The sequence below is a fragment of the Oncorhynchus mykiss genome, chromosome 28 (assembly GCF_057628025.1).
Source record: "Oncorhynchus mykiss isolate SJ-2025 chromosome 28, ASM5762802v1, whole genome shotgun sequence".
NCBI lineage: Eukaryota > Metazoa > Chordata > Actinopteri > Salmoniformes > Salmonidae > Oncorhynchus > Oncorhynchus mykiss.
Window position 1 is genome coordinate 12,948,594 of NC_143049.1, and position 25,691 is coordinate 12,974,284.

General features: G+C 41.5%; 1 protein-coding gene across 5 annotated transcripts in view; it reads left to right on the forward strand.

The window, feature by feature from the left end:
- Positions 1 to 10,277: 10,277 nt before the first annotated feature.
- Positions 10,278 to 25,691, forward strand: part of rock1 (Rho-associated, coiled-coil containing protein kinase 1) — a 71,771-nt gene continuing 56,357 nt past the window's right edge. For 4 of the 5 annotated variants that reach the window (XM_021589150.3, XM_021589153.3, XM_021589151.3 and 1 more), the window contains exon 1: positions 10,278 to 11,288. In XM_021589150.3, the coding sequence (XP_021444825.2) occupies positions 11,196 to 11,288 (93 nt within the window). In that variant the 5' untranslated portion in view covers positions 10,278 to 11,195. The remainder of the gene's footprint in view (positions 11,289 to 25,691) is intronic. The other variant, XR_016492836.1, reaches the window with a different exon arrangement.

Here is a 25,691-nt window from a genome sequence, read left to right on the forward strand (position 1 = left end):
ACTGCACATTTTAGAGTGGTCGTTTATTGTCCCCAGCACAAGGTGCACCTGTGTAAGGATCATGCTGTTTCATACGTTTATTGATATGCCACACTTGTCAGGTGGATGGATTATCTTGAAAAATGAGAAGTGGTCACTAACAGGGATGTAAACACATTTTTGGCCAAAATGTGAGAGATATATGGTTTTTGTGCGTATGGAAAATTTCTAGGATCTTTTAGTACCCGCAAAACACTCATCTCAACGTCAACGGTGAAGAGGCCAATCCAGGATGCTGGCCATCTAGGCAGAGTTGCAAAGAAAAAACCACATCTCAGACTGGCCATTAAAAATAAAATATTAAGATGGGCAAAAGAACACAGACACTGGACAGAGGACCTCTGTTCCCGGGATCTCCTCTTCACTGTTGACATTGAGACTGGTGTTTTGCGGGCACTATTTAATGTCCTCCCAATTGAGGACTTGTGAGGGGTCTGTTTCTCAAACTAGACACTAATGTACTTGTCCTCATGCTCAGTTGTGCACCGGGGCCTCCCACCCCTCTTTCTATTCTCGTTAGAGACAGTTTGCCCTGTTCTTTGACGGGAGTAGTACACAGTGTTGTACAAGATCTTCAGTTTCTTGGCAATTTCTCGCATGGAATGGCCTTCCTTTCTCAGAACAAGAATAGACTGACGAGTTTCAGAAGAAAGTTCTTTGTTTCTGCCCATTTTGAGCCTGTAATCGAACCCACAAATGCTGATGCTCCAGATACTCAACTCGTCTAAAGGCCAGTTTTATTGCTTCTTTAACCAGAACAACAGTTTTCAGCTGTGCTAACATAATTGCAAAAGGGTTTTCTAATGATCAATTATCCTTTGAAAATTATTTGGATTTTAAACTTGGATTAGCTAACACAACGTGCCATTGGAACACAGGAGTGATGGTTGCTGATAATGGGCCTCTGTCAGCCGATGTAGATATTCCATAAAGAATCTGCCGTTTCCAGCTACAATAGTAATTTACAACATTAACAATGTCTAAACTGTATTTCTGATCAATTTGATGTTATTTTAATTGACAAAAAATTTGCTTTTCTTTCAAAAACAAGGACATTTCTAAGTGACCGCAAACTTTTGAATGGTAGATAATTCAAGATGTTTAACTCACCAAACCTCAGAGGGAAGGAGGAGAGGGACACTCAAAGTGTTTTTAACAGCCAGTCTGCTGCGATATTTAGATTGTGTTGCAGCAAGAGAGGAGAAGCTGGTCTCACATAAATAGGTAGAATTAAAGGAGCTTAACGTCATCACTGCCCTCTCGCTGAGTTGCGGGTATTATACACCGCTTTACAGCCAGAATGTGGAAAGGCGCATCTCATTCAAACGTTCGCCCCAGACCTTGGTCACAGGTTAGCTCCAGGTTAGCTCCAGTTAGCTCTAGTTTATCATCAAGAACCGGTGACAGTATGCGAGTCTCTTCTGTGCTGGTGAACGGATTACGCATCCACTGCTTTCCCGGGCGTGGATCGGATATTGAGGGGAAGTAATCGTAGAATTTGAGCAGTTTGTCTCAAATGTAACCCCCTCAATTTACGCATGTGATCCATGTCTACATCACCCTCGTCTGTCAAAATTGAGAAGAGGGGGAGTATTGTCCACTGGGTCTCTCCAGGCGCACAGCTTTTTATTGAAGCGGCAATTGTATTGTTTGCTTGGAAAATGTCACTTGCGCGTCCCTGGTTGGATAGGTTGAGCAGCAATCCCGTCCGTACAGAGCGGTCCCTTCGTAACGGTCCCATCGTAATCCATGTCCCGTTATGTAGGCCTATTCGTTCAGAACCCGGAATATTTCACCTGCAGTTGTATTCGGAGGCAACTCTCTGCAACAAATACATTATTAATATAGCCTATGTAGCGTTAATGTTCAAGAAGTGGCCGTCTGAAATGTCAGTCGTCTCATCTAATTGGATTGCAGACCAATGTTGTTGTGCGAGCTCTGTCTAAAACCTGGGATTCAACATGATCTGCCATATTCTGGATTCTATGCGTGACAGTGTTATTGTAAAGTAGGATTGCACTTTCCTTTGTAGCAGCAGTTGGGCCTAAAACGTCTTGCCATTTTCTTGCCTGCCGATTTTTCTCCCCCCCCCCCCCTTTCTATTTTGGCACTACAAGGCCTGGCACACATAGTTTTGGTAGCAAGAACATGGCCTTGCGGAAATACTCTCCCCTCTCTTCTAATTTCCTTAATTTTGTGGCTAGAGTGAAATACTTTGTTTCCTATAAGAGCTCTTATAGGACCAGGGCACAAACAATAATATACTAATACTCAATAATGTTGCTCTTTATTTAACCATCTTACATATACAACCTTATTTGTTCATCGAAAATTGTGAATAACTCACCACAGGTTAATCAGAAGGTTGTGATTGAAAGGATACACATAACTCTGCAATGTTGGGTTGTATTGGAGAGTCTCAGTCTTGAATAATTTCCCACACACAGTCTGTGCCTGTATTTAGTTTTCATACTAGTGAGGGACAAGAATCCACTCTCAGATAGGTATGTGGTTGCAAAGGGCATCAGTGTCTTAACATCTCGATTTTCTAAGGATACTCTGAGTGCAGCCCAATCCAGAAATCGGGCAGTGGCTTCTGATTAAATTAAATTTTCACAGAACCGCTTGTTGCAATTTCGATGAGGCTCTCGTTCAGATATCGATAAGTGGACTGGAGGCAGGGCATGAAAGGGATAAGGAATCCAGTTGTTTGTGTCGTCCGTTTCGGGAAATTACCTGCGTAATTACGCACCCAACTCACTCAGATGCTTCGCTATATCACATTTGACATTGGCCTTAAGCTTGAGTTCATTTGCACACAAAAAAAGTAATACAATGGTGGAAAGACTTGTGTTGTCCTGCAGACAGAGAAGAGCTCCAACTTCTTAATCATAGCCTCAATTTTGTCCCGCACATTGAATATAGTTGCGGAGAGTCCCTGTAATCCTAGATTCAGATCATTCAGGTGAAAAAAAACATCACCCAGATAGGCCAGTCATGTGAGAAATTCGTCATCATGTGAGCGGTCAGACATGTGAAAACCATGATCAGTAAAAGAAAACTTTAAGTTCGTCTCTCAACAAAAAAACCGTGTCAATACTTTGCCCCATGATAACCAGCGCACTTCTTCTGTATGTTGTAAAAGCATTACATGGTCGTTGGCCATATCATTGTGTGACAAAGTGGAAATGTAGAGTTCCCATTAAAGAACACCGCAGTTCGTGGGTAGAGTAGTGGGTGAAACCATTCACTTCAGGAAAAGGTTTGATATAAATAAAGTTTCCTTTCATTATGTGTGTCGAATTCATAAAAAATATTTGCTGCCATTGTAGAAAGGTTGGCAATATGAGAGGTCTTCTGGACGTTTTTTAAATTTTTATTATTATTATCCTTGAAAGAATAACTAAGTGCTTCTCCCCTATTTGGAAAGTTTGTCTGCCTGCTCTTCAGTCTGAGAGAGATATTCTGAGTGCAGGTTTGTGTCTCCCTCTGTACATAAAAAAAACTGTTCAAAACTGTATAACACAATAGTGTCTTTGGAAAATGGGTTCATATTCAATAGTGAATGTGACTATGTATATATATATATATATATATATATATTATATATATATATATATATATATGTTATGTTCTGTTAATTACTGATGTCCCCTTTAAGGATGGAGCACCCTTGGTCATGCGCAGTATTGTTCTATGTTATTCTGGTACTAACTAGTTTGAGTAAATGTGAAGCTCCAGTTCAATTGCTTGTATTCCGAGTCTTTCTTATTACATAAATAAGTACTAAGTGTTAAGACACTACAATGGCGACGAGGATGATTACCTGCAGTGTGCATCACGAATACAGATGGAGTTCGTAGGAAGAGAGGAAGATTTTGACCCTGTAGCACAACAGCTAGCAAGCAGTGAAGACGAGGGGAGAGCTGACGAGAACGAGGCGGCAGATCAAAGACCCGTGGAGCCGGAGGTAAAGAGAATGGCTAGCATCGGGAAAATAGATGTGTTTGATGACACGCAAGAAAACTGGGCAATTTACATTGAACGACTGGAACAGTACTTCATTGCAAACGACATTGCTGATAACAAAAGAGTACCAGCGTTGTTGAGTTTAATTGGCCCAAAAACATACAGTTTGCTAAGAGATCTGACTGCCCCTCTGAAGCCCTCAAATAAAACATTCACAGAGATTGTGGAGATATTGCAAAATCACCTATCACCTAAACCACTCCTCATCGCGGAACGTTTTCGTTTCCACAAGAGAGATCAGAATGAGGGGGAGGGTGTTAGTACATATGTAGCAGTGTTGAAGAAACTGTCTGAACATTGCCAGTTGGGAGAGAACCTAAATGACACATTAAGGGATAGATTTGTGTGTGGACTGAAACATGAACACATTCAAAAACGTTTGCTCACAGAATCAGAGCTCACGTTTGCAAAGGCTGTTGAAATTGCTGTGGCTATGGAAATCGCGACTAAAGATGCATTTGAGTTGCAAAGTAAAAGAAGTACTGACCTGTCACAAATTTCCCTGCACAAGTTTTCACGCAGTCTACAGCGCCCCCGTGTGGCCGAAAAATGCAACAGGTGTGACAGAGATGGTCACAAAGCAGAGGACTGCCGTTTCAAAGACGAAATTTGTCACAAATGCAGTAGAAGGGGGCACATTCAAAGAGCATGCAAAGCTAAATTCAGTCACAACAGTAAAACTGAGAAAATTAAAGGGTTGGTGAATACACTAGCAGAGAACAGTGGCAGTGATTCAGATGAACGATTAATTGGTACAATGGAGTTAAACACAGTGACTTCTCCCAGCAGTAGCATAATATGGGTGACACCAGATATCGAAGGCAAACCCCTCAAAATGGAGCTGGACACAGGATCTGCAGTGTCTATAATTTCCACTACTGTCTACAATGAGCACTTTAAGGCTATCAAGCTGAAGAACACAAATGTGTTGCTGAAGACATACTCAGGAGAGAGATTGAGCCCAATGGGGGCGTTGCAGGTCAGAGTGCATTATGGGGGGCAAACACAGCAGTTACAGCTGTATGTGGTGCCTGGAACTGGCCCCCCATTATTTGGCAGGGAATGGCTTTCAAAAATAAAGCTGAATTGGTGTGACTTGAAAATGCTCCACACGTTCCAGTCCAAAGAGAAAGGCACAGACCAAACACTGGAACACTTGCGGAAGAAATACAACACAGTTTTCAGTGATCAGATGGGAACAGTAAAAGGCTTCACAGCAAAACTTGTACTAAGAGATGACGCAACCCCGAAATTCTGCAAAGCCAGATCTGTTCCATACTCCCTGAGACCAAAGGTGGAAGCGGAAATCGATCGCTTGCAGGATACAGGGATCCTGACGAAAGTGGACAGAAGCGAATGGGCCACACCCATAGTTCCTATTTTGAAGAAATACGGGTCTGTTAGAATGTGTGGGGACTTCAAGGTAACTGTGAATTCAATGTTGCATGTGGACCAATACCCCCTACCACGTCTGGATGACATCTTTGCTGCACTAGCTGGTGGGAAACACTTCAGTAAAATCGATCTGAAACAGGCTTACCTGCAGCTACCGGTTGAAGAGAGTTCCAAACAGTACCTGACAATAAACACACACAAAGGTCTATACAGGTATAACCGCCTGGTTTTTGGCATTGCATCAGCCCCAGCCATTTGGCAACGAACTATTGACCAGATTTTGCAAGGAATCCCAGGAACCCAGTGTATCCTGGATGACATGATCATAACAGGACGCACCGACAAAGAGCACCTGGCTAACCTGGAAGAGGTCCTGAAAAGACTGAAAGAGTATGGTCTACAGGCAAACTTAAAGAAGTGTGAGTTCTTCAAAGACAAGATTGTCTTCTGTGGACATGAGATTGACTGCAATGGATTGCACAAAACACAGGACAAAATCGAGGCAGTGGTACAGGCACCACGACCACAAAATATCACAGAAGTAAGATCTTTCACGGGACTGATCAATTACTTTACCTGCTCCTACCTATCTTTCCGATTTGGTCCTGCCGTACATACCTACACGTACGCTATGGTCACAGGATGCAGGCCTCCTAACTGTCCCTAGAATTTCTAAGCAAACAGCTGAAGGCAGGGCTTTCTCCTATAGAGCTCCATTAATATGGAATGGTCTGCCTACCCATGTGAGAGACGCAATCTCGGGTTCAACTTTTAAGTCTTTATTGAAGACTCATCTCTTCAGTAGGTCCTATGATTGAGTGTAGTCTGGCCCAGGAGTGTGAAGGTGAACGGAAAGGCACTGGAGCAACGAACCGCCCTTGCTGTCTCTGCCTGGCCGGTTCTCCTCTCTCCACTGGGATTCTCTGCCTCTAACCCTATTACAGGGGCTAAATCACAGGCTTACTGGTGCTCTTCCATGCTGTCCCTAGGAGGGATGCGTCACTTGAGTGGGTTGAGTCACTGACGTGATCTCCTTGTCTGGGTTGCCCCCCCCCCCCTTTTGGGTTGTGCCGTGGAGGAGATCTTTGTGGGCTATACACGGCCTTGTCTCAGGATGTTAAGTTGGTGGTTGAAGATATCCCTCTAGTGGTGTGGGGACTGTGCTTTGGCAAAATGGTTGGGGTTATATCCTGCCTGTTTGGCCCTGTCCGGGAGTATCGTCAGACAGGGCCACAGTGTCTCCCGACCCCTCCTGTCTCAGCCTCCAGTATTTATGCTGCAGTAGTTTATGTCGGGGGGCTAGGGTCAGTCTGTTATATCTGGAGTATTTCTCCTGTCTTATCCGGTGTCCTGTGTGAATTTAAGTATGCTCTCTCTAATTCTTTCTTTCTCTCTTTCTCTCTCTCTGAGGACCTGAGCCCTAGGACCATGCCTCAGGACTACCTGGCCTGATGACTCCTTGCTGTCCCCAGTCCACCTGGCCGTGCTGCTGCTCCAGTTTCAACTGTTCTGCCTGCGGCCATGGAGCCCTGACCTGTTCACCGGACGTGCTTCCTGTCCCAGACCTGCTGTTTTCAACTCTAGAGACAGCAGGAGTGGTAGAGATACTCTGAATGATCGGCTATGAAAAGCCAACTGCCATTTACTCCTGAGTTGCTGACCTGTTGCATCTTTGACAACCACTGTGATTATTATTATTTGACCCTGCTGGTCATCTATGAACATTTGAACATCTTGGCCATGTTCTGTTACAATCTCCACCCGGCACAGCCAGAAGAGGACTGGCCACCCCTCATTGCCTGGTTCCTCTCAAGGTTTCTTCCTAGGTGCTGGCCTTTCTTGGGAGTTTTTCCTAGCCACCGTGCTTCTACACCTGCATTGCTTGCTGTTTGGGGTTTTAGGCTGGGTTTCAGTACAGCACTTTGAGATATCAGCTGATGTAAGAAGGGCTTTATAAATACATTTGATTTGATTTGGTCTGCCTGCTCTTCAGTCTGAGAGAGATATTCTGAGAGCAGGGTCGTGTCTCCTTCCTCTGTACATAAAAAAAACTGTTTAAAACTGTATAACACAATAGTGTCTTTGGAAAATAGTGAATGTGACTATGTATATATTTATCTCACCGATAATGTATTTAAGGCCTATTTCGGCAAGTTAACCAAGTTTTTGCTGGTTAAGCTAGCCATGTTAATGACGAGCTGACTAGCACTGTTGTCAGTCCAGTGCACTGTAATGTTAAGCTAGCTATTGCTAGCAGGTGATTTGCTACCAGGTAATTTATTGAAATATTAAGTGAATGTTTATTTTCTTACTACCTTAAAAGGTTTATATGAAAAGGGTTGTACTTGTGCTCTGTATTCATGGATTAATATCACTTCACATTGAGGGCATGTATCATTACTGTTTCTCCTATCTAAAATATATCTTGTGTTCTACCTAACCAGTGAACGTGTGGCTGTGACCGTCCTGTCAATGCCTGTCATCATTGTTTGATATCTTTTATTGCAGAAAAAAACAAGTCAACCTGAAGTGTGGGTGTCCGTGTGCATTTCTTCTGGGGGGGCTATGTGAAGTTGGTTACAATTGCATAGTGCAGAAAATACACAAGAGTTCAGGGGCCTTGCTTTAACCAAGTTAACTATTTTCACTTTAGTGTCCAAAACATCTTTCAAGCTGTCAGGCATTCCCTTGGTAGCAAGAGCCTCTCGGTGGATGCTGCAGTGTACCCAAGTGGCGTCGGGAGCAACTGCTTGCATGCATGTTCCCACTCCACTATGTCTCCCTGTCTTGGCTTTTGCGCCATCAGTACAGATTCCAACATGAGAAGCAGCTACATATGGACCGTTAGTAGAATTCCCACGCGAGAGTAACGATTAATGTGATTGGATGTTAATTATTTGACCAGGCTACATGTATTTTACTTTGTGTTGTTATTTCGCTGAACACCCAGATGGTTTAATTTTATTTTAGATTATTTAATTGTATTTTTGGCAGTGAAACGAGGCTACTCAGGCGAGAAAAAAAACTCGCCCAAATGCATAACCCTGTTGGAAAATATATATATATTTAAATGTGAATCACATTTTTATTTGGTGTACCCCTAGGGGGAATACCTGGGCTACATGAGCATGTTCTTGCAATTTTTCCGCCCTAGGCAGACCAAGTAAATTAGTATTTTCCAGATGTTGAAAATATGTATTTTCTGAAAATATGTGGTTCTGAATGAAAGTTGTGAAGACATTTATAGACGTCTTTGATTGGTTCAAATTTGTTTTGGACTAGATCAAAAATCAATGTCCATGTATGTGGAAATCAACGTTGGTCCAGACTGCACCAAAAAAAGATGGCGTGAGTTGGTCTGTGCTAATTTATAAAAAAAAATATGTAACTTTTTTTTTTATCTTGGCAAGTCAGTTAAAGAACAAATTCTTATTTGCAATGACGGCCTAACCCGCATGACGCTGGGCCAATTGTGTGCCACCCTATGGGACTCCAAATCACGGGCGGTTGTGACACAGCCTGGAATCAAACCAGGGTCTGTAGTGACGCCTCTAGCACTGAGATGCACTTCCCTCGACCGCTGTAGGAGTAGCCTACATTGTTGCCTGAAATTGAATTTTGCCCATCTATGTGGTAAGCCTACCGTTTGCAAATAACCAAAAAAAGATGTCCAAAAGAAGTCAGCTCGGCTTACTGAGGTCTAGTTTTACCAAGTCAGCCCACAATGGAATTTGATGAATCCATGTGGTAGCCCCACCATTTGCTAAACAGGCCGTTGCATTGGCTTTACTAGTCCTGATTCCTGTGACTAATAAATTTGGCTATTTAAGCTCTGAAAATCAGCTACCCAACTTTATCAGGAGTTATCGTGAGGCTATTTGCAATGTGTTTACACAGCCGGAAACGCATAATGATTTTATTTTTCGCCATGATTAGCTTGTCAGAAATGGACAGATACAACTTGAAACCACTGATCATGACAATTGGGTGAAACTCCTGGACAACAGTTGTGATTGTCCATTTTACTGACCTATCCTGTTTTTAGGTTAGGCGCATTTTGTAGGTTAGGCTATTTGATCGGATAAACCTGCATGATGTAAAAATTCTCATTACATTGTCATACCTTTATCTCCAGCCTGTAGGCTAAAAAAAGGCCACATACTCTTTCTACCATATGCTATATCTGCAACATGATTTATGTTGGATTTTATTTTTGAGACGGAACGTTGGTTCGCCGCAGTGAACAAATTATTATTATTTACAATGACCGGCCAAAACCGGGCAACGCTGGGCCAATGGCGCGTCGCCCTATGGGACTCCCAATTGCAGCCAGTTGTTATGAAGCCTGGATTCGAACCAGGGTGTCGGCCTCTAGCACTGAGTTGCATTGCCTTAGACTGCTGCGCCACTTGAGAGCACAATAGACAAGAAAAAATATTTGGACACTGCTTATCACAGGGCAGCATCAACGCTTACGACCAAAGCCCAAATCTCTGGTTGAGAGAAATTGGCATTGTTTTGGGGCAGAATTATGTTGAGAACTAAGCCTAGCCCATGCACAAACTCCTTTGCAAACTGGGGTTTTACACTGTTGAGTGCTGACACCGGTGTAGATCGATTGGAAATCTCTATTTGATTTTAAAGTACTGGCTGGGTGGGAGTCTGAAAGGCTAGATAAAGCAGGATGTATTTGTCTACTTTTGAATTGGGTTTGGCCGGGCCTCCTTATGTGGAATTTACATTGACATGTATATTGTAAAGAGGGGCGTGTTTGAGCTGGGCCCTACAACATGTTGTCATCATCATGATCGTGCGCTCAACAACCCAGCCTGGGTAAACTCCATACCGTCTATGGTGGTAAACTCCTTCAATGAGCCTCCACCGGGGCTCATGCGCAGTACTTGACGTTTCAAAGTTGCTTCTCCGGGTGTTTGAACAGGAAGGCGGACATGTTGGTCAGGCGGTGGGAGAAAATCGGGCATCGTTTAGTTTTTCGAAAAATAACATAGCTAACGTTAGATCAAAACCAGATTTATCTATGTAGAACCAGAAAGTTTTCCTTCTGTATCGGTCGATATCGATGGCCGATGACAATGTGAGGCTTACAGCGAACGGACGTCAATGAAATGTTGTAACAAGACGGTGTTTTAAACGGATCGAAATTTGGAAGGATCATTGTTTTTCCGCCACTTCTACTTTGCAGCTGTCAGACTCGTTTATTGTTTTTTTTTGCAAGGGCCTTACACTGATATATGGACACAAGCCTGGGAGTAATGTGGCTACTTTGCAGCCTATCGGATTTTTAAAACTGTATTTAAGTTTTACTCTTTGGATGTATTGATATATTTTTAAATTCAGCACAACTCATCTGCGGCATCCTGTGGACGCCGACTAATCTGTTGATGCATTTAGCCAAGTTAACTTGCTAACGCTAGCTAAATTAACTTCTTTTGAATTGCTGAAGTTGTCTGCAAAACCTGGCTGAACTGGGGAAATATTTATTCTGAAAATGTGGCTTTTGAATATCAAACGCCACTTTAAACGTTTCGTGGTCAGTGAAAAAGAGAGAAGAGGCACGTTTCTTTGATTGAATCTGCGGGTTCTTTCTAAACACTTGAGTTCACGCAAAGGAAATAACAGTAGGCTAAATAGCTACGTTAGCACTTGAGCTAGATTGCTAACTCGTTTTATTTAGCTATAGCACCGGCGTGGAACTCTACTTGTCTGCAAAAATGTCGGCTGGAGAAAGTTTGGAAGCTCGTTTTGAGAAAATCGATGCCATGTTGAAGGACCCGAAGTCGGAAATAAACACGGATTGCCTTTTGGTAAGTAAACTAGCCAGCGTTAACTTGACGATAAGCTTGGCTCGCTAAAGTTGGCTAACGTTAGCTAGATATGTTATTGAATTAGCTAACTATTAGCATCATTTAGCTAACTAGGTAATGAATGTGTTAGTAATCTAACTACCGTTAGCCAAGTTGAAATTGGTTAGATTAAATTAGCTAGCTAACGTTAGATTAGAAGTTAGTTTGCTACTCAACTTTCTAGCTACCTGGTGTAGGCAGCTATATGAATAGCTGCCTGCTATAGGCTATATTTGTTAGCCAGCCGACGTCTTGAAGATTGGCTTGCTACCTTGTAAACGTTAGCTAACTAACGTTGACTACCTGTTAGCTAATCAGCTAACGTTATTTGGCTAACAAGCTGAACAAGTGGCATCCAAAACAACCATGAGATATAACCTTAGTAGGGCTGTGAATTGCCAGGGATCTCACGATACGATGTTATCACGATATGTAACTACGTGCCTAAACGATATGTATTGCGATTCTACATTATATGTAACGTTATTGCAATAACACGTTGAGTTTTTTTTATTGCGATTTGATGTTCCAAACGTATTGCTCACTAAAGTTATGTCTGCTGCCGAGTGACTGTTTTGATCGGTCAGGGAAATAAAATGTATCTATATCGTCATTCCAGTCCATTTTTTTTACTGTTTCCGGGAACGTTAGTTAAAATATATATATATTATATATTTTTTTAAATGTCCATGTTAACTTCTTATCAGGCATCGATGCTAGAATGGCTGAATAACTTTAATTAAGTTGAATACCGGTATGTCTGATTATTGATATAATTACAATTGACACATTTCACTACTAGTAGCTATTTTAAAATCGTCAACGCTGTTGATAGTGAAGGTGCTATGCTATTTTAACCCGAGGGTATTTTGCAGTCTAAATATTAATAAATAACTGTGTAGTTTTGTTTCCATGAAGATGGACACAGTCCAACCTTGACCATGGTGACTTTGCAGCCTGGTCTCATATACAAGACGTAACACAGTAAAACACACAGAACACTCAAATTACTATGGTATGGTGACATAAGACAGATCGTTACTCTATCCAAAAATGAAAGTCAGGTGGATGCTACTTCGAATCTCATCATGGACAAAGTTAGCATTTTAGCTATTACCCAACTTTTCAACTACTTACTACTTTTTAGCTACTTTGCAAATACTTATCATGTTAGCTAACTTGTCCCTTAAACCTCTACTGACTCCCCATCCCGCATGCGGGAGCGTAATCATCGCTTGACACTAATTAGCATAACGCAACGGACATAAATATCCCTAGGAAATATTCCTATTCATGAAAATCACAAATGAAAAATATTGAGACACAGCTTAGCCTTTTGTTAATCAAATCATCTCAGATTTTCAGAATATGCTTTGCAGCCAAAGCTAGACAAGCATTTGTGTAAGTTTATCGATAGCCTAGCATAGCATTTTGTCCAGCTAGCAGCAGGTAATTTGGTCACGGAAATCAGAAAAGCAATCAAATTAAATTGTTTACCTTTGATGAGCTTCGGATGTTTTCACTCACGAGACTCCCAGTTAGATAGCAAATGTTCCTTTTTTCCAAAAATATTATTTTGTAGGCGAAATAGCTCCTTTTGTTCTTCAGCTTTGGCTGAGAAATCGCCCGGAAATTGCAGTCACGAAAACGGCGAAAAATATTCAAAATTAGCTCCATAATATCGACAGAAACATGGCAAATGTTGTTTATAATCAATCCTCAAGGTGTTTTTCAAATATCTATTCGATAATATATCCATCGGGACAATTAGTTTTTCAGTAGGACAGATTGGAGTAATGGCTACCTCTGACCACTTGCGATGTGGCCGCCTATGGCTATTCTTCAACATAAATGTGTAAAACTACGTCACAATGCTGTAGACACCTTGGGGAATACGTAGAAAGCGCAATCTGGTTGATAGCCCATTAACTGCTCAATAGGGACTCATTGGAACGAAGCGCTTTCAAAACATGGGGCACTTCCGGATTGGATTTTTCTCAGGCTTTCGCCTGCAACATCACTTCCCCTAACCTTAACCCCTAGCATAGCTAACGCTAGCCACTTAGCTAGAGTTAGTAACATAGACCTTTTGGAAATTTGTAACACATCATACAAAATGGGTGTTGGACATCCACAAATTAATACATACCATAAGAAGTGGAACATATGCTAAATGGAGTGTCTCGGATTTATGTACAGAATGATACGAAATGCTCCGAGGCCAGGTTTGCCTTCTGGTTGTCAATCATAGTGCATTGAACCAAAACAGAAAAGGCACAGTGGACCAAATGTGACAGGGGTTGTGGCTGTCTGCCTGAAGGCCTCCTTTGTGATGTACAGGCAATATTAGAACAAACTCTTTGGAGAGTAGGGCTATACATGGACTTTTATTTTTTTAATATCCTCTGAAGTGGTAGCATCACGCCTGTTCGAACCTGCCAACCCAGCTGCATCAGTTAACTTGCTTGGGTCTGCCTGCCCTGACGTTTTACTGTGTCACTCATTCCCCGCTCATGATGTAACTTGTATCAGACTGCCACGTGCTAAACCTCAGAGGAACACCTCCAGACTCAAGTATCAATCATGCAAACCGAAAACAAAACTGTTGTTATCAGCAACCATCACTCATGTGTTCCAATGGCACATCGTGTTAGCTAATCCAAGTTTATCATTTTAAAAGGCTAATTGATCATTAGAAAACCCTTTTGCAATTATGTTAGCACAGCTGAAAACTGTTGTTCTGCTTAAAGAAGCAATAAAACCGTCCGCCTTTAGACTAGTTGAGTATCTGGAGCATCATTTGTGGGTTCGATTACAGGCTCAAAAATGGGCAAAAACAAAGACCTTTGTTCTGAATCTCGTCAGTCTATTCTTGTTCTGAGAAATGACGGCTATTCCATGCGAGAAACTGATGATCTTGTACAACGCTGTGTACTACTCCCTTCACAGGACAGCGCAAAATGTCTCTAACCAGAATAGAAAAAGTGGGAGGCCCCGGTGCACAACTGAGCAAGACGACAAGTACTGTTTGAGAAACAGACACCTCACAAGTTCTCAACTGGCAGCGTCATTAAAAAGTACCCGCAAAACACCAGTGAAGAGGCGACTCCGGGATGCTGGTGTTCTAGGCAGAGTTGCAAAGAAAAAGCCATATCTCAGACTGGCCAATAAAAATAAAAAAATTAGATGGGCAAAAGAACACAGACACTGGACAGAGGAACTCTGCCTAGAAAGCCAGCATCCTGGAGTCGCCTCTTCACTGTTGACATTGAGACTGGTGTTTTGCAGGTACTATTCAATGATGCTGCCAGTTTTACTGCTTCTTTAATTAGAACAACAGTTTTCCGCTGTGCTAACATAATTGGAAAAGGGTTTTCTTTTCAAAAAACGTTTATTTCAAAAACAAGGACATTTCTAGGTGACCCCAAGCTTTTGAACGGTAGTGTATATATCTCAGAAATGCAGTGTAACATTTTGTCTCCTTATATTACAGGGTGAAGATAATTATTATTATTTTTGACGGACAACTCTCCAAAAATCTATGTGATGGCAAAATCGAGAGCTTCTAAAAATATCACCTTAACTTGATAATTAAAACGTCAATTGATAGTCATTAACGTGGTTCTTCACTGACCATGTTTACATGCACACCCATATCCCCCTATTTTCCGGGGTACTCAAGTATTCTGTTTTTGAGTTGACGAACATAAGCGGCATATCGAGTTTTGCAATAACCCGAAAAAAGATTATATCGCGGTTATGAGAAACCAGGGTTAAGATGCCTGGGAAATATTTATCTTAGACATGATACTGTGGCACGTAATCATCTTTTCCCGTTTTAATGTTTTTTGCGGTCTGTGCAGGCTCAGTTTCTCTTATCATGGGTGTTGTGTGAGGATGCTTTTATCTGATTGTCAAAGAAATCACTTCAAAAAGTGATTCTGCCAAATTCTCTAAAACAACATTGGAGGTGGCTTATGGTAGAGAAATTAACATTAAATTATCTTGCAACAGCTCTGGTTGACATTCCTTCAGTCAGCATTCCAATTGCACGCTCCCTCAACTTAAGACTGGCGTTGTGTTGCAAATCTCCACATTGTAGTGTCCTTTTCTCCTCAGCACAAGGTGCACCTGTGTAATGATCATGCTGTTTAATCAGCTTCTTGATATGCAACACCTGTCAGGCGGATGGATTATCTTGGCAAAGTAGAAATGCTCACTAACAGGGATGTAAACAAATTTGTGCACATTTGAGAGAAATAAGCTGTTTGTGCTTATGGAACATTTCTGGGATTTTAATTTCAGCTCATGAAACATTTTTGTTGCATTTATATATTTGTTCAGTGTAGTTAATACTGGTAAAGTTGTCTGTATTTAGAGACCCAGGAGCAAGCACAATAACAGTGAAAAGATTGGTCCTGTCCAAAATGTTAAAATGTCATCAGTTGGATCGGTTTTAAGGAAATTAAAGGTTCAGTTTGCCTTGGGTGCATATTTTATGTGGTTGAAGTACTCTCTGCTTCAGTTACTATTCCATTTCACTCATATTCATTTAAATGAGGAATATTCATGGAAACAGGGATACTCGTAAGCGGGATATCAAAGGTGCATGTAAACAGCTTATCGTGAATAAGACCTTAAGTGGGATATGAGGTACAAACCGTAATACTGTGTGTGTGTGTAAACATGGTCACTAAACTATACTTAATACTTGTATGATGCGCATTTGGTGTCAAGCTGTTTAATTACACTGATATGTTCAAGCAGCGTCATTATCTGATCCAGGAAGGAATTTTCTGAATGACAGTCTAGACGAACAGCTGTTGTGATAGCACATGCGACGCAACAACAGCCCAAGTGCTTGAAAAAAGGTAATTTGTTTCGCCAGTGAAGACAATTGTGCCTATATGCATGTTGGATCTAATATGTCTAGCGATTTATGTTTTTCTATGCTTGATAGTGCTCAGTTAACTGGTGTTTTTGTTTTACCAACATCAGTTCAATTACTTGAATTCTGTTTACTCCAGATTTTTTTGTGACCCCAATGCGCCGTTTCTGTAGAGAAATCAAATCATTCACGAGAGAAATCGAGGAAATTACAATGTGGGATGCTGGGCTGAAGGGAGTTGTAGTTTTGATTAAGCAAATTTTCAACCTAGGTCAGTGTCGAAACGTAATTAACTACAATGATCATATTCAACCTTACTTTAGACTTAAGTTTGTCGCCTGTCTTCCCGCTTTTGGGATGACCCCCCCCCCCCCCCCCCCCCCCCCCCCATTGTTAGGGTGTGGACATGAGCATCTCGTCATTATATACTGATCGATACACTTTTACGATTGATATGTTAGATACACACACACACACAAACCGCATGAAAGAGGAATGTACACCAAAACAGTTTGTTAAAGTATGCCTTACCTACTTTGAGGAACTAGTAAAATGATCTTGTCAGACAGCTCTGCAGCATGATAGGCATGCTAGCCAAATAGGGTGACTAAAGATAGTACTGTATGGGGAGCACAACGTTATATGGCCTGGCTGCTACTGTCTCAGCAGAGATGAGATGATTACTTTAAGCAATGAAAAATAATAGTCATCAAATAACTAAATCATATTTTATTATTTCCTAGTAAATTCCTAGTTACCTATTGGGTCGACATCAATGTGGACCTGACAGACTGTTGAAAAAAAATATGATCAATGTTTTGGCAATTTAGCTTTGGTTTCTTTTTTAATTTATCCGGACCGACTGCAAAAAGCACTAATCGCTAGGCACTACTGCTTGATTTACAGCAGGGTCTCGTTAGATTTAACTGAGGTATTATCCAGGTAATGAGGTCATTTTCAGTTTTTTTGTGGCTCGAATTGGACACTGAGTCTACTGTGCGCAATTGTGTGGGATAGACTATTGTGCAACACCCAACGCTATTCTTCTTAATCATTCTGAATAGAATGCCAACAAATTACATAGCCTCGTGTTCGTCTTCTGCTGATTTACATGTCATACATTTTGGTTTCCATGTTACACCTTTTTAGTTTAAACAATACAAGGGGCTTGAAGTAGTCTACTCAATCTGGAATTTGGAGCTCAGAAGTTCAAGTACTGGAATAGGCCTACCTTGAAAATCTGACGTTTCCTTACTTTTGTGCTTGTAATTATCGTAGGCAATTTATACGTTTTCATTCTCCCTTATCTGTGATTATATCTGCCACTTTCGTTTGTTTCCTGCCGCTTCAGTTGAAGGGTGTTGCGAAACTCTGTTGCGGTAAAACCACGTGCTGTTATGAGGATGACAACATCTAATGCTGGCTCCAACTTGCCTCATATTTTACAATGTAGTAATTATAATTAGAATATCAATGTGTTGGCAAGGCCTAAACAAAATCTTTGATAATGGCCTATTTATTTTTTTTACACTTTGCATGCTTTTTGGGGAGGGGTTTGTATTGTGCCCTATATGTACAATTATATAAATTATACAATTGTCTAACATTGAGGTCCTTAAATTACAATTAAGTGCTTGAAGAAGTCCTTTAATTTGACTTGCCAATGTCTGTATGAACCCAGCTTAAATTGTGAATAGGCCTAGATCTATGTTGTATAGGTGGAGTTATGGGAGAATTTGCATATATTCCTTTAACTACACACTTATACCTGCATCAAAATATATATATTTTTGTTTCCAACCATTTTAAATTTTGATCCTAGTGTGTCAAATTTGCCCAATTATTTATAGAAAGACCCACAAGCAAGTTGCCTAAAATGTGTGATAAGTATGAATAGGACTGGGAACTGCGAGGGGCCTCACGATACAGTATCATCACCATACTTAGGTGCCGATATGTATTGTGATTCTCACGGTTTTAGATTTGTTGAGATTCGAGGGACGAGAGAGCATGAGAGTTTTATTTTGATCAGTCATGGAAATAAGTGCTGAAAACAAATTGGCTCACTATTTAAAAAGATGAAGAACACGCTAGAATTGAAAAATATAACAGTTTTGGTACAGTTAAAGCCGACTAGCGCAAAAGTATTGCCATATTGTACAAAATGATATTGCCATATGTCGTCCATAATAATATCCTGATACCCCCCCACCCATAAACAACTTATAAACGGGAGGCATAGAAATGGTGCACATAAAACAACTCTACCGCTTCTTAGACTTGCTTTTAATGAGTGACAGATCTATAACAAACATTTCTATGTGAATATGACCGGGTCGCCCGAAAAGTTACATATTGCAGCTTTAAATTAAGCTAGCAGGTATTAGGCTAAGCCGAATACAGATGGGGGAAGCCTTTCTCTACATGGAGTTCAAATAAATAGAACCGCACACTGTCGGAAAAAATAATTATTTAAAACCGAGGCTTGAATGCAAAATAAAGATGTTTATTGAAACGTGGCCAAAAAAAGCTCCCTAATAATTGATGATATTTCTCGCTTTTGTATATTTTGTGTATATAATCTAGATCATGCATTCTATTGTACTTGGTACTGATTCATAGATTTTCCAGTGTTTTTCTTGCTTGATCATGTGACACATGCAATTAACCTTGAAATACAAGCCAGGTGTGTGTGCTGACAATTTCCACTGATGACCTTGTAAAAAAGCTTGTGTTTTCACCTATTTTTTTGATTTTATGCATTTTCTTGCGCAATGGTTTTTTGGGGCACCGTGATGGTTCAATAAACATCTTTATTTTGCTTTCAAGCCTCGGTTTTGGATTTTCCTTTTTTCTATGGTTTGTGGTTCTATTTATTTGGCTCCTACACACCTGGAACAGACACTATTCAGTAGTTAGGACCTTTTTTAAAGAACATCATCTACATGGAGGGTGCCAGGGCTGCTAGCCATATTAAAAACGACACCCTTTTAAAGAAGAACAGTTGTTTAGTCTCCCTGGCCTGCCTGCCTGCCTGCCTGCCTGCCTGTCATAGAGAAAGGCACTCACCTAATGCACACACTCCGGCTCTGCTCTGACTTAATGGCAAAAAGCTGTGGCGACTTTTCCGAAGCTCAAGCCCAGGGCAGCCACACACACAAGGGTGTTGTTCCTCTTTTCCCCTTAGCTGCAATCTCCCTCAATGAATGGAAGCCTTTGCTTCAACCCCCTCTCCACCACCACTCTGCTTCTTCACCCACAGCTTAATAAAATTCCATGCTAATCAAATAACCTCTTGTCTTTGACTGGCCTGGAGTCCCCTGTGTGTCCCAAAGCCATTCTGTACGTGCTGCCTGCGCCTGGAGAGAGTCAGAGCTGCTTGCCCGGCCTCTGCTCTGAGGTAGCTAGCTGGGTGTGTTCTCTCCACCCATAAAACCAAAATTATGTGGGCCGTGGTAGTTTCATGTTTCTGAGAGCTTTGCCTGTAACATTTAACTCGTAAAGCAGTTTCCAACATGTTTGGCTGCTAGGCTATGAGTAGGCTAATCAGTTCCATCAAAAAAACACAATGCTAGCTGTTTTCTAAGGATGCTATGGTTATCTGACTCTAACCTGATTTGACTTTTTGTTGTGTTTTTCCGCTAGCTCTGGCGGGGTCTGGGGTTCCAATCTGTTTTTGCTCTCTTGCCAACTCCCTATGGAATTGCCATGCCAAATGTTGTCAAGAGAGCATTAACAGACTGGCACCCAGGCTAGTTTGACCGCTGCCTTAGCCGAAAGCAGTGATGTTGCACTTTTGCCCATTTGTTGTTTTGACTGTGATATTTTGCCCCTGTCCTGCACTCAGGGGTAGCCTACCACTCCTGTCAAGCTTATCTTCTCCCTAAATAATTTCTGTTGGAGAGAGAGATGGAACCTTATCTGTATCACACTGCCCACCCTCATCACAGCTCCAGGCAGGCTCCTGCTCCTGAGAGCCTCTCCGCACAACCAGAATTCCTGGCATTGTGTTGGGAAAAGCTCGCTGACATTTTAAGGGTGCTTTTATCGTCTATATAGTGAGCTATGTGTGTTTTTCCATAGGTCTTTTGATAGTACACAGGCCTAGTTTAAAAAAAGTGTCATGCCCTGGAAATCCTGGAATAGGAGCCTGAAGCTGTCTGAAATAGCATTTTTAACAAAAGCTGCATTCTAGTAACAGAATGTTATATTTAAATCCTAATTGCTAGTTGGTAGTTTCCTTGAGTTTGATCACATGTTTGGTAGAACTAATTCACCGGCTGGCAGAATGGGATGGCTGGATTGATCTGTTGGAGCTTGCCTGGTATGGGCCTTTGTTCCTGCTATAGCTCAGTCTTTATTTAAGCAGTAAGGCTCGAGGAGGTGTGGTATATTGGCCATATACCACAAACCCCCAAGGTGCCTTATTGCTTAAATAAAGACTTGGCTATTATAAACTGGTTACCAATGTAATTAGAGCAGTAAAAATACATGTTTTGTCATACCTGTGGTATAAGGTCTGATATACCACGGCTGTCAGCCGATTTAGCATTCAGGGCTCAAACCACCCAGTTTATTTATTTTTTAGACACTTTGCACATTGGGCTCCCTAGCCTAGCATAAGTCTGTTTTGCCTCTTCCTTGAGCTAATGCCTAGCTGATTTTTAATGTGCTCACATTTCTAGATTTTCCTTGTACCAAGTCTTTCATTCCATCCATCCTCAACCCCAGGACGTGGGTGCTGACATTACACTCTGATTCCCTAGTTCAGAGATCAACTAGATTCAGCCATGGGCTGATTTTTATTATAATAATTTTTCCTGGAGCGGATGGTCAGTTGGCCGGAACATGCACATTGGCCACAAAAAGCCCAAACATATATTGACTCAAACAATCCTTTAAAACTTTGCTTTCATTTGTATACTTTCACAAACACTGAGTATACCACACATTAGGAACACCTTCCTGATATTGGGTTGCAGCCCCCTTTGCCCTTGGAACAGCCTCAATTCATTGTGGTATGGAATCTCCAAGGTGTCAGAAGCGTTCCACAGGGATGCTGGCCCATGTTCACTCCACCGTTGTCAAGTTGGCTGGATTCCCTTTTGGGTGGTGGACCATTCTTGATACACACAGGAAACTGTTGAAAGTAAAAGCGTTGCAATTATTGACACAAACCGGTGCGCCTGGCACCTACTACCATACCCCTTTCAGATGCACTTAAATCGTTTTTCTTTGCCCATTCACCCTCAGAATGGCTGGTAAGTTGAGTGACAACGCGTTCTCTTTTACAGCAACGACCTGGGGAATAGTGACAGGGGAGAGGAGGGGGGGATGAATGAGCCAATTGTAATCTGGGGATGATTAGATGACCATGATGGTATGAGGGCCGGATTGAGAATTTAGCCAGGACACCAGGGTTAACACCCCTACTCTTACGATAAGTGCCATGGGATCTTTAGTGACCAGAGAGTCAGGACACCTGTTTAACATCCCATCCAAAAGACTGCACCTTACACAGGGCAATGTCCCCAATCACTGCCCTGGGGCATTGGGATATATATCTTTAGACCAGTGGAAAGGGTGCCTCCTACTGGCCCTTCAACACCACTTGTAGCAGCATCTGGTCTATCATCCATGGACTGACCAGGATCGACCCTGCTTAGCTTCAGAAGCAAGCCAGTGGTGGGATGCAGGGTGGTAATGTTGCACAATCCATGTTTCAAGGCTTAAAAATCTGTCTTTAACTGGTCTCCTCCCCTTCATCTACACTGATTTTGAAGTGGATATAACAAGTGACATCAATAAGGGATCATAGCTTTCACCTGGTCAGTCTGTCATGGAAAGAGCATGTTTTAAGCATGTTTTCAGTGTATGCTGTAGTGTTAAGATTTCCCTTCACTGGAACAAATGGGCCCAGTCCAAACCATGACAAACAGCCCCAGACCATTATTCCTCCTCCACCAAACTTTACAGTTGGCACTATGCTTTTGGGCAGGTAGCAATCCCCTGGCATCTGCCAAACTCAGATTCTTCTGTCAGACTGCCACATGGTGAAGCGTGATTCATCACTCCAGAGAACGCGTTTCCACTGCTCGAGAGTCCAATAGCAGCGAACTTTACTCCACTCCAGCCGATGCTTGGCATTACGCATGGGGATCTCAGGCTTGTGTGCGGCTGTTCAGCCATGGAAACCCATTTCGTGAAGCTCCCAACAAATTTTTCGCTCCCGTTTTGCGCTCATGTGGCCGATCACTTCATGGCTGAGCCGTCTTTTTTATTTATTTTTTATTTTACCTTTATTTAACCAGGTAGGCAAGTTGAGAACAAGTTCTCATTTACAATTGCGACCTGGCCAAGATAAAGCAAAGCAGTTCGACAGATACAACAACACAGAGTTACACATGGAGTAAAACAAACATACAGTCAATAATAAAGTATAAACAAGTCTATATACAATGTGAGCAAATGAGGTGAGAAGGGAGGTAAAGGCAAAAAAAGGCCTTGGTGGCAAGGTAAATACAATATAGCAAGTAAAACACTGGAATGGTAGTTTTGCAATGGAAGAATGTGCAAAGTAGAAATAAAAATAATGGGGTGCAAAGGAGCAAAATAAATAAATAAATTAAATACAGTTGGGAAAGAGGTAGTTGATAGGGCTAAATTATAGGTGGGCTATGTACAGGTGCAGTAATCTGTGAGCTGCTCTGACAGTTGGTGCTTAAAGCTAGTGAGGGAGATAAGTGTTTCCAGTTTCAGAGATTTTTGTAGTTCGTTCCAGTCATTGGCAGCAGAGAACTGGAAAGAGAGACGGCCAAAGAAAGAATTGGTTTTGGGGGTGACTAGAGAGATATACCTGCTGGAGCGTGTGCTACAGGTGGGAGATGCTATGGTGGTCTTTGCTCCAAGACGTTTCCACTTCACAATAACAGTTGGCCTGGGCAGCTCTCGCAGGGCAGGAATTTGACGAACTGACTTGTTGGAAAGGTGGCATCCTATGATGGTGCCACGTTAAGTCACTGAGCTCTTCAGTAAGGCCATTCTACTGCCAATGTTTTCCTATGGAGATTACATGGCTGAGTGCTCGATTGTTATACACCTGTCAGCAATGGGTGTGGCAGAAATCGCCAACTGCGCTAATTTGAAAAGGGGGTCCACATACGTGTGTGTGTGTGTGTATAGTGTGTTTGAGAAGTCCGTACTAGGCCCATGGGTGTTCTAAATAAGCCCACCTCTTAAATAGTAAATTCTAATTAATTTCCAAATGTTCAAAACTTACAAACTGTCATTTATGTAAAATTGGATCATATTAATATTCCTTAAAGTTATTAAAATAAACTGATCATTGCTATTGTTGATCATGAAGGTAGCACATAACGGGTGTGTTCAATCGGATCACACGGAGATCAATGTGGATTTAGGCTTTTGTTTTTGCCAACCAGTGTACAAACCGGATTCAACTAATCATAGACTTGATTCAATATGTGATTAGTTGAATCAGGTGTGTTGTTGCTTGGTGAGAACACAAACCTGCACCCACACTGGCCCTCTGAGGATAAGAAGAAAGATAACACACACAATTTTCAATGACTTTTCTGAAAGCTGATTTCACATTTGCTGTACGGCTGTTCTTGTTAATTGTCTTTCTAAAGCATATCTGAAGAATAAGATCTACTCTTATTTTACCAAGGTACAGGTGGTGGTCCAAAAAATGTAATCACCTGGATGAATGAAGGACAACAATATGACTGTGTCCCCACCCAATAGTGCATGAGTCGTCACCCAGTAGTCCATATTCTTGTCCTCATTTGTTTGCATTTTAGTCTACCACTTGTAGGTCTTTTATTCCTTATGTCCTTCAAGCCTGATCTTATTCTCTCTCTGCATCAACCTGTTCTTTCCAAAAAATCTTGGCGAGAGTACAGAGGTTTTTAATCTTGGTAAAGGCACCGTGGCTAGATTAGGGCTGTGATGGTCATGCCGTTTTTCCAGACGGTTATTGTCATGCAAAAGACTGCCAGTCTCACGGTAATTGACGTTAACATAAACACGTTTAGCATTTCCAGGAATAGAAACTGCATACATGCCTTTGGAACATCTATAATAAAACATGAAAAAATCTAAATGAATTGAATATACACCATCACAATAAGTCCATTATTTATATTAGGAAAGTCTAAAACATTAGGATATGAATGAAATGTATTTCAGAACATACAGTAGACCAACTCATTCTGTTCTTATCTGGCTATGTGCCATGCCATAGGTTGTAGGTGTGTTCATTAGGCAGACAGGATATGCTTATAAGTACGGTTTAATTATTTTATTAGATTTTATAGTAAGAAGAATATAATTTAAATTAGCTGAATAAAATGAATATCTTTTTCCCATTTTGGAGCCAGCCATTTCAAATACGCACTATGTTGAGCTTAGGAGTGATCAGTTGAAACTGGTCCTATATGCTAGAAATCAGAGTTATTTGGCAACTTTAGCTGGGGGAGTCTCGGGCTGAAAATAAGTTTTCATATTTTTATCCATCAGATTATTTTCAATTTGATCTAGTCTGAATATGTTAAATTAGTTTAGATTGGCCCATTTATCAAATGTGCAGGAATAGCAATTGGAGGCCGCTTTCCCGACTTCATTTTTTGCGGGGTAGGCAACTCTGGTTGTTTCACTCCATGCAGCAACCACTGTTTTGAGGAGCATGCATCCAGGTGATTCCCCCCCCCCCCCCCCCCCGCCTAAACTCTTTATGCCGTGGGCTCTCCAACCTGGTTCCTGCAGCTACTCAGTGCTTAATTTGGGAAACCAAGTGAAATCTGTTCGGGAACATCGATAGGAACACGTTTTCACAACAAAACATGTTTCATTCAACTGTTAACAGCCTCTATCTCTGCTCGCTCTAGAAAGGAATGAAGGGTAGGAGATGGAAAGGCACGGTGGTGAGATTCTGTAGCTTAAGGTAATGTCAGCTTAATTTTGAAAATATAAAAATGCCCTATTACTAGGCTATTCAAAATCATATAGAAATGCACTATAATTGTAGGCAAACTCTGTTAGCCACCCTGCACAATCAAGGAACCAATGTCATTTATTTTTTTTACTTAAAAGAAAATATTTAACTAGGCAAGTCAGTTAAGAACATTCTTATTTACAATGAATGCCTAGGAACAGTGGGTTAACTGCATTATTCAGGGGCACAACGACAGATTTTTACCTTGTCGGCTCGGCGATTCGATCTAGCAACCTTTCGGTTACTGGCCCAACGCTCTAACCACTAGGCTACGTACTGCCCCATTGCCTAGGTCTATACATTCTGGTCTATACATTCTCTCCCAGTCTCACGGATAGAAAGTTTGGAGCGTAGCATAAGTCAACCAGTCCATCCAGTATGCGTAATAGTACAGTACACACTCAAAAGCCATTACTAAAAATGTTTATTTTGGAGGATAGGCTACACCAAATATACCAAA